The 11,043-nt window shown below is 40.5% G+C and overlaps 4 protein-coding genes across 7 annotated transcripts in view; 2 read left to right on the forward strand and 2 right to left on the reverse strand.

Moving 5' to 3' along the window:
- Nucleotides 1-5: 5 nt before the first annotated feature.
- On the reverse strand, nucleotides 6-553 carry LOC135935113 (cytochrome c oxidase assembly protein COX19). Of its 2 annotated transcripts, none has more exons than XM_065477201.1 (2): nucleotides 443-553; nucleotides 6-342 (listed from the first exon to the last, which is right to left on the reverse strand). In XM_065477201.1, exon 2 carries the CDS (start codon nucleotides 335-337, stop codon nucleotides 101-103), a length of 237 nt encoding a protein of 78 aa, XP_065333273.1. In that variant the 5' UTR covers nucleotides 338-342; nucleotides 443-553; the 3' UTR covers nucleotides 6-100. The 2 variants fall into 2 exon arrangements, with proteins under 2 accessions (XP_065333273.1, XP_065333263.1); XM_065477191.1 differs by having other exon boundaries at nucleotides 6-356; nucleotides 443-507.
- Nucleotides 554-601: 48 nt separating this feature from the next.
- lark (RNA-binding protein lark) lies at nucleotides 602-4,856 on the forward strand. 2 transcript variants are annotated; one of them, XM_065477304.1, is made up of 8 exons: nucleotides 602-721; nucleotides 1,489-1,655; nucleotides 1,718-1,954; nucleotides 2,014-2,319; nucleotides 3,447-3,703; nucleotides 3,756-3,791; nucleotides 3,845-3,889; nucleotides 4,061-4,856. In XM_065477304.1, exons 2-8 carry the CDS (start codon nucleotides 1,512-1,514, stop codon nucleotides 4,113-4,115), a joined length of 1,080 nt encoding a protein of 359 aa, XP_065333376.1. In that variant the 5' UTR covers nucleotides 602-721; nucleotides 1,489-1,511; the 3' UTR covers nucleotides 4,116-4,856. The 2 variants fall into 2 exon arrangements, with proteins under 2 accessions (XP_065333376.1, XP_065333385.1); XM_065477313.1 differs by lacking the exon at nucleotides 3,756-3,791 and having other exon boundaries at nucleotides 603-721.
- On the forward strand, nucleotides 4,523-8,367 carry LOC135935154 (synaptotagmin-10-like). Its single transcript, XM_065477271.1, has 9 exons — nucleotides 4,523-4,636; nucleotides 4,863-5,550; nucleotides 5,847-5,938; nucleotides 6,000-6,228; nucleotides 6,285-6,418; nucleotides 6,659-7,040; nucleotides 7,099-7,441; nucleotides 7,504-7,615; nucleotides 7,674-8,367. Exons 2-9 carry the CDS (start codon nucleotides 5,405-5,407, stop codon nucleotides 8,012-8,014), a joined length of 1,779 nt encoding a protein of 592 aa, XP_065333343.1. The 5' UTR covers nucleotides 4,523-4,636; nucleotides 4,863-5,404; the 3' UTR covers nucleotides 8,015-8,367.
- Nucleotides 8,019-11,043, reverse strand: part of LOC135935197 (F-box/LRR-repeat protein 15-like) — a 60,622-nt gene continuing 57,597 nt past the window's right edge. The window contains exons 1-7 of one of the 2 annotated variants that reach the window (XM_065477338.1): nucleotides 10,873-10,999; nucleotides 10,720-10,813; nucleotides 9,416-9,638; nucleotides 9,175-9,354; nucleotides 8,966-9,123; nucleotides 8,784-8,915; nucleotides 8,019-8,722 (exon numbers count right to left, since the gene is read on the reverse strand). In XM_065477338.1, coding sequence (XP_065333410.1) covers nucleotides 8,533-8,722; nucleotides 8,784-8,915; nucleotides 8,966-9,123; nucleotides 9,175-9,354; nucleotides 9,416-9,637 — 882 coding nt within the window. In that variant the 5' untranslated portion in view covers nucleotide 9,638; nucleotides 10,720-10,813; nucleotides 10,873-10,999 and the 3' untranslated portion in view covers nucleotides 8,019-8,532. Of the gene's footprint in view, nucleotides 8,723-8,783; nucleotides 8,916-8,965; nucleotides 9,124-9,174; nucleotides 9,355-9,415; nucleotides 9,639-10,719; nucleotides 10,814-10,872; nucleotides 11,000-11,043 lie in introns of those variants that run through there. The other variant, XM_065477346.1, reaches the window with a different exon arrangement.

The following is an 11,043-nucleotide window of genomic DNA, read 5'->3' on the forward strand; positions in this document are numbered from 1 at the left end:
TGAGATTGATTAATTAAAAACCTTTTATTATTTCATAGAATATTATGAAGTTTAAATATATTCACAATTTAATTTGTAAACAGCGCGCTATAATGGTAAATTATTCTTTGAACCCTAGTTTACTCCATGACTCTTTCTCCATAAGCCCACATCTCATTCTGCAGTCTAAGTAGTTTTTGGCTTCTTGTCTACACTGTGAGTTGTCGTTGTTGTTCTTTGATAAACATCGCATGAAGTGAAGCATGTCGGTTTTGCATTCTCCATCATGATCCAAGGGAAAGCTGCCTTTATCTGGTGGAGTAGTGTTGAATTTCTTCTGAAAATTCATACCCGACATTTTTGCTGGCGGAAAGAGGCTGCATTAGAAGAAATTTTAATATCATTCACTACTAGGTAAAAATATCCATTGAAATTGCCAAAATTGTTGTCGATCGATACGTACTGAAAGAGGTCTAAAAAATTATGGTCCACAGAAGATCTCTGGTCTCTGATGCAGCTCCAACAAAAATTACATAATAATTCAATGTTTACAAATTCAAAAAATCCACCAAAACTCAACAGCCAATAGGATTTTTAACGCGAGGGAGTGATGTCACGTGACAAAATCGAACTTAGGCGAACGCGTCCGGCGGTGGCATTAGACGCCATTTTTACCATTCGATTTCCTCTTGCTGCAGTTACCAGCATTTTTGCGGAAATATTTCTCTGTATTTTGCCATAAGTAAGTATTTTTTGCGATCATAAAGCTAAATTCAAGTTTGTATATAGGTGATTATTTCATTTCCGGCAGAAAATATCTCGAAATTACCTTAAATAATCGAAAAAGTTAAGTTGCCACAATTGCCCCGAATAAGGTGCCGGCTTTCTAACATAGCTAGTCGTGGTGCGGTATAAATCTCGCTCATTTACTAAATATTTCTGCTTATTGTTTTTTATATTTTTGCGTTTCTGTACTTGACGTCGTATAGATGGCTGTGTAAATACAAGATACAGACCCTGTAATATAAAACTTGTTAAATAGTGAGTGCATTAGTGACGATTGTGTACATAATGCATGGTGTCATGATTTGTTCTAGAAAAATATCACTCTTTGTTGTTCGATTTTTCTATTTTGAACAACACGTTTCAATAGTTTCTAAATAACTGAAAAGGATGATTCCTTTTTATTCATTATGTGTGAATATCAAGACGAAAAACGCACACTTTTGGAACTTATATTTATCATATCCACAAAATTTGCTAGAAAGCACGTTTCTAATTCGGCGTGTGATGTGAACGATTCATTGACTTATTTACACCTATAATTTGAATAAATAGGGATCAGGAATGTTGAATTAAATCGAAATGCACGCAATTTATTTGCAACTAAAAGTGAACCGTGGAAACTATCACTAAACCCTATCAAAGAAGCGAGGTCAACAGAAATCGTGCTCTTCGAAAGACACAAGTTAACATGCAATTAATTTGAAATAAATTCTTGTGTTTCAGCGGACACCATTGCTGAGGGAATAATGCCAGGCACACACAGCGTAGGCACTTTCAAAATCTTTGTTGGCAATTTGTCAAGCAACTCCACTGTGAATGACATTAGACCACTCTTTGAAAAGTATGGGAAGGTCGTGGAGTGCGATGTAATGAAAAATTACGGCTTTGTGGTAAGTTAGCAATTTTCACGCGAGTCGCATGGTGGCTAATCATTCCAATTTTACCCACGCAGCACATGGAAAACGAACAGGCAGGCCGAGATGCCATACAAAATCTGGATGGGTACATGGTGCATGACCAACCAATGAAAGTCGAAGCTGCAGTAAGCAAGAAAGGCCCAACCACGCCTACCACTAAGATCTTTGTGGGCAATCTCAGTGAGAAGACCAAGCCAGAGCAGCTGCGCCAGCTCTTCGCACCCTACGGAACCGTTGTCGAGTGTGACATCATAAGAAACTACGGCTTTGTGGTTCGTCTAGTTTGAGATTCCAAATAATCTCTGTGCATAATCAAAATTTCAATCCTCAGCATGTGGAATCCAACGAGCAGATCGACAAGTGCGTGGGAGAGATGAACGGCTACATGCTGGACGGCATGCCCATCAAGGTGCAGATGTCGACCAGCAGGGTGCGCACTCGTCCCGGCATGAGTGATCCTGAGCAGTGCTACAGGTGTGGACGCGAAGGCCACTGGTCCAAGGAGTGCCCCAAGCTGATCGGCGGACCCATGCGTGGTGGTGGTTACAGGGACTCGATGTACTCAAGACGCGAGCCCTACCCCTACCCGCCCCCACCTCCACCCTACATGAGGGAGCGCATGATGAATCGCATGGGCGTGAGTATAATATTACTGCTTTATTTGAATTTTAAAATAGCATTAGCTGAGATGCCACGTGTTTATAAGAAATCTTTGAGCAGCATCCTGCTGTCTGTGCGATATAATTTTAAGAATTTTATTGCGTTTTTACCTGAATAATCCTTGAATGGACTTCGCTTGTCGCTTGTATTAATATTATTTAAATCAGTGGTTTGCCAGTTACGTTTTCTCCTGTAGTTTACTAGAGTGTTGTTAGATGGTTATTCTCACTTACTAAAATACAGTTAAATATCACATACTTTACTTGTCGAAGGGTAAAAAAGCGAGAAAGGGTACCACTCCTGAGACATACTACATGTTCAGATGAGAGTAAAGCAGGAATGGGCCCTTACTGTTACAAATATATCACACAAAGAACTTGCTCAATGGGAGAAATTGTGCTGCAGAACAGTCTTTAAGCGCGGATGGCATTCACCACACGGTAGTTGAACACGTTTTGGCCAAGCTCAGTTTGGGCGGGTGGCTGCTGGAGTTTGGGGTGCAAAGGGTAGTCACCTCCGTGAATGCGCCCAGGGTAATACGCGCCATCGTGTCGTAGTCCGTGGTGCCACTAAGGCACTTAAAGAGAGTTAATTATTTTGGATTTCCTTCTGTGACTTACTTGCCCTTTACTGTCATTATAAAGAAAGGTGGTTATATTAATAATAATTTAAATATTACTCATTGCAGTATAAAAAGATACGTATGATAACTCTGAAAGATTTTTATTTGAAGCATCTTTCTGCATTTCTCTGTTTGGCTTAACTATTTTGTGTTTTTTACGAAGATATCAGACTTGTTTTGAAGCAGATAGATGTTGTTATTATTGAAGGAACGTCCTGAAAAATAAATAACATTTTTCGTCTCATGCGGTTTTGGCTGTTTTTTCAATCACTATTTTTCTGAAATGACATTCTGGAAGTAGACCTGTGGTTTTGGTGTCATATCTTAAGATTAAAAAGCACATTGCCTTTATTTTTTTAATTATAATGCAAGGAACTTTGTTAGTCATAATTTATTATATAACCCAGGAAATCTTAAAATTAAAATTAAATAAAAATTATGTACAATTACAAATTTTTCACCTTTGGATTCTGATGTTTCAGCCTCGTGAGTACATGGGCTCTCGTGGGGACATGATGGGCAGGGAGATGATGTCGCGCGACATGATGACCAGGGAGCGCAGCAGTTATGGATCGGCCATGGGCTCACGGCGGATGGAGCCGCCGATGTCGACCGGCATGGGAATGCGTGGAAACTCACTGGACATGATGAGGGATCCCGCCCGCCAGGCCTCTTACTATGACGACATGGCCCCTGAACCTCTTTTCACACGCCGTGGATTTGCTGAGCCGCCCCAGAGGTGAGATATACATCAATTTTGTTTGTCCGAAGCTAATCATTAATTCTTAAAGGAACAGTCTGCATGAAACCAAATACGAACCGCACGCGTAATCATTCGATAAGTGAACCTTGAGTGTCAACTCTCTTGTTTGATTTGCAGGTCGATGTACGAGGACTTCAGTCGCGACTGCTTCGATGACAGACGGTAAGTTGAATTAATTAAGTTATGCACGATTCTCAGGCACGTTCCGTTTTGCGCCGCAACATGCAAAAAAAGTACATAAAAATAGTAGAATTCGAAAGCGGTTCGCCTTTTGACTCGCCGCCAGCTTGGATCTTTCACCAGTTGATCAATATTCTGTTTTCTCTTCATTAGACCTCCCGTCGGAGATCGCGGTATTAATTCCCAACGCCGCTATACCCCGTATTAAATGGACGCCGACGGACGGTTCTTGCTTGCGCCGCGCTCTCGGTTAAGTCAACGCCGCTCGCACACAGACGACAACGTAACCGTCACCGCATCGATTTCGTTCGCTTTAGGAGAAGACCATAATATATCGCCCTATTCGATAAGATTGATAGTTACACAAACTCTCGAGTTGGTAATATAATTTAAGTTTCGGTGTGTGTTGGGGATTTGCTTAGACTTTGCAAGCACAGTTTTGAACGTTGGTTGTTCAGTTTTTCCAATATTCACTGTAACCAGATTTATGAAGAGATCATCGTACAATACAATTTCCACCTTGTGCTCTGAAAAAAAAATTGCTCGTTTTCTTCCGGACTTGTGAATCCCTTTAGTTTAATGATGAACGAATTATGCCGGCAATAAAATCGGGGCCGGCCGGCCGCTGCGACAGTTTGAAGAAAACGACCGGACGTGGCTCGGATCGCGCACCTTTCGACGCACCGAAAACGGAGACACGGAGATTTTCGCGGGACGCCGACTCTTGAGGTAATTTGGCCGGTATGTGAGAGAATGGCTGCGTGCTCTTTCCGCCTTCGTGACAAAACGGTTGGCGTGTACATTGGAACTGGGTTGTTTCAAAGCAAAATTTATTAATGATATCAAGACACTTTTCCGGGAATCGGTCGTTGTTGAAAGCTAAACCTTTTTCCTAATCTAGATTTGATATTGGCTGACATTGACAAAAAATGAAATATTCCACTTCTCATTTCAGGAGTAACTCATCTTGGAATAATTATAGATGAGCGCCCTAAAGAAAAAACAAATTCTTGAGTACATTTTCAGAGGAAATAAAAATTTACTCGGCTTGAGGTCAAACAAAAAGCTGCGCCTTGCTGGAGGCCCTCTATGATGGAAATGCTGAAATCTGTTTTTGGTTTTGAGCAACCGACTGTGGAGTGAATGAGAAAATAAATCCTTTTTTATTCTAAACGCAATCGATCTGCTGTATTATTAGAATCACACCTTGGCGGTTCCATTCAATCTCACGAAAGCTGATGTGATCCCAAAATACACGAAATCGATTTGAAAGTCACATTTATTCAAATATACTGGTCTGCTCGTATAATTCCGAGCGCTTGATAAGAACTTCCTGCCTGCGCGTTTAAAAACCACGACTCTGCCCTCCACTTGTTTCCACATGTGTATCATAATATCAGACAACCAAGTTTTTTCCTCCACATTTGGATATCGCACACGCAGTCGTCAACAGGCAGACGTGCAGGTCATTGCAAAAAAGAATCCAACCGGTGCGCCATGGGCTCCCTGCTGTGCTGCTTCAAGTGGCTCAAGTTCAAGAAGGTGCGTCAGCGGTCAGGCGGGGTTAGACATGACCCGAGTAAGTTCGGCCACTACAGAGCAGGCGCCCCGTCGCCGGAGTACAAAAGGAGAAAAGTTTCAAGGTACTCGTGATTAACATACACATTCGACCGAATTTTTCTGATCTCGTCGGGTGGTGCGGTGGTGGCTTCATTTTGTAAGTCTCTCCAATGAACTTTTATCCAGAAGTTTTGTTCCCTTTTGCACTGTTTTTTTTTTAATCTTTTCGCACGGCAGACACCCTCATCTGACTTATTTTTTTATTGTTTGATGAGGGCCACACACAATTTTTATTGCTCATTTAAATTTTATGAGTTCATTGTCATATTCATATATAGTGGTATTGAACCGTGCGAATATTTATTTTTTCGCTATTCAGAATGGCAGGCACAATTTCGATGGAAGATGTGCGGGATGAGGGTACAACCCGGAGCCCCACGGATTCGGACAGGTCTCGAGCCGGCTCGCCAGGTTGGCCTCGCTCAAATTTGGATATTTTTATATTCATAACCAGCTTTATCGCCTTCCGCAGCACCTGCTCTTGTTAGCACTCGCCTGACTGTGCCGATGCACGGCATGGGCAAAAAGAGGAACGTTTCGGCGGCGCTCGCGGTTTCCTCCCCCGATTTGCTGAAAGCCCAGGAGAATGAAAGGGCCGCGCTGCAACCGAGTAAATTAGTGGCCGGCGACAAGCAGTGGCTTTCTTCGCTGAATATCATGTCTTCGTCAAACAGCAGAAACCAGAGTACCACAACCAGCAGGTTATAAAGAATTTTAAAAACTAGTAAGTCCAATTATTTTGAGGTATTTGAAACAGATCGAATTCCCCGGTTTCGAGAAACAAGGTTGACAGTGATGAAAAACCATTTGAAAAGAAGGAAGCAGTTGCAGTGCTACCAGAACCTGTAGCGATCACTGTTTCTGTGACCGGTTCTAATTATGATCTGCCAGGTAAATATTAACTGACAATTTAAGTGTCCGCCAAATTTAATTGCTATTAAGTAGCGCAAGGACGCTCTCTCCAGCAGATAAAAAAAACTCGTACGCCACGCATACCACATATATCAATGCACTCCCTTTGCGCTTTTCTTAGTTTTATGTTGAGAAACTTTCGCTTTTACTAATCGCTTTTACTCATTTTATATATTTTTCCACTAGACTACTAAATATAAGTGCAATTTTTAATCGTAGAGGCCGACCAAGACTCAGGGAAGGCGCATAAGAAAAGCTTTCTGGCGCTTCCATTCACACAACTGAAGAAAAAACTATCGAGTTCGACTTCTGATTTGAGCAAAAAGCTTTCAAGCTCGAGCTATGATTTGAGCAAAAAATCGCCGAGTCATGCAAGTCAGTCCAGCTTCTATCTGGAGGATGTTACTGCGTCCTATGAAGCCAACACCGCCTCCGTTGTAGATAATATTAGCGTAGCAATGGAACACGGGCTGGATTTGCAGATGTACATGAACGAACAGTCTGCTATTGAGTCTCAAAATCAAGAAGAAAAAGGCATTGCAGTCCACGATGAATACTCCTATGGTTCCGTCATTTTCACTGCCGGATACCAAAATGGACAGTACGTTATTAATTAATTTGAAAAAGGTTGAATGTAATTTTGTAAATTCCACGTTTAGATTCAAAGTGTCGATAAAGAAAATGCAAAATCTGCCGTACAAAGGAAAGAATCCAATCCAATATTCAGTCTTGATAAAACTCCAGCTGATGCCTGAAAACAAAAAGTACCCCGCTCGCTACTGCGGCCAAAGTGGGGACAAGAAGTCGCCCAACCCCATCATGGACGAGGATTTTCAGTGGAACTCGGTGGTCATTCAGGAAGACAGCTATCTGTGCATTTCGGTGTTTGAAAAAGGCAGGCAGGAGAAGTACGACGCCATCGGCCACATTCTTCACCCGCTGAAACTGTCCGAGCTGAGAAAATTCAAACAAGTTTCAGCCAACCTGCACAAAACATCAGCGGTGGGTGGTAACGATATATGAGGAAGAATTAGTTTATTAAAAAACTGTTCTCTCTGCTCCAGCCCTCTTGGAACAAAGGCGCGTTGCACTTGACGTTCAGCCTAGCTTCCAATTGCTTCGAGATTCTAGTTTACTGCATCAAAGACCTTCAAGTAAATGATGTCAAATTCCCAGGTCGAAATTGCCACTTTTAAAACGTACGAAAATAAATTTAACTGCTTTGTGACTGCAGGTACACCAAACTTTTATATAAGGGCGACCTTGTACGTGAAAGGCAAAAAGGAAAGGAGCGAAAAGATGAATGTGACTGGCCCTCAAGAAGGTCAGAATGGCGGCGATTATTTCATCAACGAAATTATCAAATTGCCTATTGGCTCAAACATGAATTTGGCGGACAGTTTGATTGTCTTAAGTTTGGTTCGAAAAATTGGCAAGCTTTCTAACGATTTCACTGTCGGCAGGATTATTTTCGGGCCCTACTTCTTTTTGAAAGGTGAACAAACAGATTGGGGGAGAGTGATATTAGCCAAGCAAACCGTTACTGCGTGGTATAAATTGCAAATGATCAATTAGAGAATTAATTAAGATAAAACATTTATTAATTTCTCGGTATTTAACATTATAAAATTTAGTAGCATTGAAAATGTCAATGCAAATATTTTCACCCTTTATCCATTTTGAGTCACATTTCAATAGCTTTTGTGTGACAACAGTCATTTACACCGCAGCACAGGAATATAAATATAACATGTTATTACAAAGAAGTAAAATAACTATGAATTGTCAGTAAACTAAACTTAGTTTGGAACACATTTCCTTAGATCACGACATTAAATAAATGACACTTAACACATATAATTATGTTTTCATACAACAAAATGACTATTTCACTTTGATAAATAAATTAACATTGAGATCAAAGTAAATGAATATTATTATTTCTGTCAAAATTATTGCAACATGTCTTTTGACCGTACACCCAATGACTACTTGGGGCCTCAAATCAAAATAAGTTGAGCAACATAATCGCAAACATCTCTACTTGAGCTTCCAACTATTTTTCAGAGGTTGTCCATTAAAAAAATCAATAATTAAATCTGCATGTTGATTCTGTTGATACGACAGGCACCGACGGGAAACCCTTGGTGAAGATACACAGCGTCTTGCGGCTGCGTGTCTATGAAAACTTTTGTGCGTAGGGGCTGTAAACTGAACTCAGTAACGTTACGGCAATCCCTTACCATAAGCGATTTCAAATTGACGCAGTATTCGCCAACCGATCTAAGAAAAAAAAGAAAGAATTCAATTTTCCTAGATTCAAATGAAAATTTCACAGTCCTACCTCAATCCAATGTCGGTGATTCTCCAACATCCTCTCAGGTTGAGGTGCTGAATTTTTTTGCTGTAGCTTGCAATAGCAAACAAGGTTTGGTCAGTGATGAAGCTAACGTTGCACAAGCACAAAATGCGCAGGCTGATAAAGATGCTTTTAGAAATGAAAAACGAGAGAATTTATTGGCTTACTTCCGAAACTTTTCAAGCAGCGCTGTGACGGCTCTGTCTCCTAGTTCCGAACATGATGTCAAGTCAATCTCTTCAAGCTCGGTTTGATGAAACGACAGAGCCTCGATGCTCCCATGGGTAACCCAATGGCAGTTTTGAAGTCTCAATATCTTCAGCTCCTTTTAAAATACGATAAATTATTGCGTTTTTATGAAATTATGCGTGCACACCTTGCAATTTAAAATTAAAGGTTGGAGGGCAGCTGCTGTTAAACCGGTGCAGATGTTGCTCAGGTTGACGAAAGTCAAATGCTTGTTGTTTTCAAACACTGGCGCTAGAAGCTCATCGGTGATCCATTTGCAGTTTGCCAAATTTAAATGCCGGATGTTAATCACTTTTGTCGACAAAACCTGGAAATTACAATTATTTTATTTCCTTGTTAACAGCATGCATGGAGTTGTATCAAATGACCTTAAAAGCTGCCGGGGTAAAAGATTTGTACTGTGAAAGATTTACTCTTCTAATCTTGGTGAAGTACTCGTCCACCATGGACCTGCACTCTTTGGACGAAGCGCGCAGGTTGAAGCAGTCCTTGATGGAAAGGCAGGCCAAAATATTCGGGAAAACCACATCCTCCCAGGCTAGTTCATAGATTAAAGGAGTCACTCGGTCTGAAGATGAAGCAGATGACATTCTGGAAAATGAAATTCGTTGGTTTTTTAGTGAGTCTCCTCAACTTTTCATGGAAATTAATAAGGGAATTAATAGTTACGGGAACGCGCTTAATTTAGACCCAACCCTTATACATGCAACGGGAATATTAATGCATTTTATGTTTTACAATTGCTAATTTCAAACACATAAATAATCATGATAACGCTTCGAAATTCGGATCGTTTTCTATGTGCATCTCTGTTCGACGGCTGCCTGATCTAATATTGGTGAGAATCCTGATCAATTCAGCAGATTACACATTCATATTTGCAACATCCATCATTGCTACACAACTCAACACAGACTATTGAATTGTGAAAACAAACAAACTGATTGCGAGTCAATGGGGGTAATTTTTTATGCAATCGATTCTTGCGCAAAATTTCATAATTTTTGTGCATCCATAATCGACAATGGGATGCTGCTGCTGCTCATCTCTCATTGTCAGTGCATCACACAATGAAGCGAAAAGGTCACGTGCGTCACGTGGAGGAACTAACACGGACTATAAAATATCGAAAAGTTACAGTTTTCGCCGCCGAGTTACAGTTTTCGCCACCCCTACTTTAACATAAATGGGATTCTCATAAGAACTGGCGAGATGTGTAACGCGGCAGAAACTGTAACTTTACCATATATGATAGTCAAAACAAATTAAATAATTATTTTTACTTATATTGATTTATACCATCGTGTCATAATAATTATAAATTCACATTATGTTATTTCTCGAAACGTTCAAAACAATATTATGCATTAAAAAATTATCAGGTGTAGGAGAAATTTAATGAACTAAAAATTCGAAAACTTTTGGCTAGGAGTGCATTGATTTTCAACTGGACAGCCTTGCAAAAAATCGTCCTAATCGAGGCAAAATTGCTCAACAAACACAAACACCCAAAGTTTCATTGTCGAATTGATTGTTGCCCTTTTCTTGCAACAAGGAAATTCGCGTTTGGTTGTTGAAAGTTGCCCAATTTTTCCGCTACCAGAACGAAATAATGTCGCTGATATTGTTATTTAAACTATACAAACATATGTAATTAATAATATTGACGTACCCAATTATTTGAAAAGCGATTATGAGGTGGACTTTTCAAGTCATGGTTGCTCCTATCTACAATGATGGCTGATTCGCTTTTGGTGGACGTGCGGCTAGACACCAAGACATGGCAGAGTTAAGTGCATACGTCTTCTATTAACTGCGTACTAACCACTCCTGCTTCAGCGATGGTGACGATCAATGATCAATTAATTTGAAAATTAACTAGAAACGTAGAAACCCACCGTCCTTCTGTCACAAGCCACGCCTCCCTCTTCCAAGGCTGATGATTGTTGTTTAGCAAACACACTAACGTGCTGCCACCTATCAGCAGCAACGAAAT

The sequence above is a fragment of the Cloeon dipterum genome, chromosome 1 (assembly GCF_949628265.1).
Source record: "Cloeon dipterum chromosome 1, ieCloDipt1.1, whole genome shotgun sequence".
In the NCBI taxonomy this organism is placed as follows: domain Eukaryota; kingdom Metazoa; phylum Arthropoda; class Insecta; order Ephemeroptera; family Baetidae; genus Cloeon; species Cloeon dipterum.

Bases quoted from the DNA above. Each gene is read 5' to 3' on its own strand.
- LOC135935113 (XM_065477201.1), bottom strand. From the start codon at position 337: ATGTCGGGTATGAATTTTCAGAAGAAATTCAACACTACTCCACCAGAT.
- LOC135935154 (XM_065477271.1), top strand. From the start codon at position 5,405: ATGGGCTCCCTGCTGTGCTGCTTCAAGTGGCTCAAGTTCAAGAAGGTG. The intron at 5,551-5,846 runs GTACTCGTGATT...TTCGCTATTCAG, and splicing joins AAAAGGAGAAAAGTTTCAAG to AATGGCAGGCACAATTTCGA. The intron at 6,229-6,284 runs GTTATAAAGAAT...TATTTGAAACAG, and splicing joins CAGAGTACCACAACCAGCAG to ATCGAATTCCCCGGTTTCGA.
- lark (XM_065477304.1), top strand. From the start codon at position 1,512: ATGCCAGGCACACACAGCGTAGGCACTTTCAAAATCTTTGTTGGCAAT. The intron at 1,955-2,013 runs GTTCGTCTAGTT...TTCAATCCTCAG, and splicing joins TAAGAAACTACGGCTTTGTG to CATGTGGAATCCAACGAGCA. The intron at 3,792-3,844 runs GTAATCATTCGA...TTTGATTTGCAG, and splicing joins ACCAAATACGAACCGCACGC to GTCGATGTACGAGGACTTCA.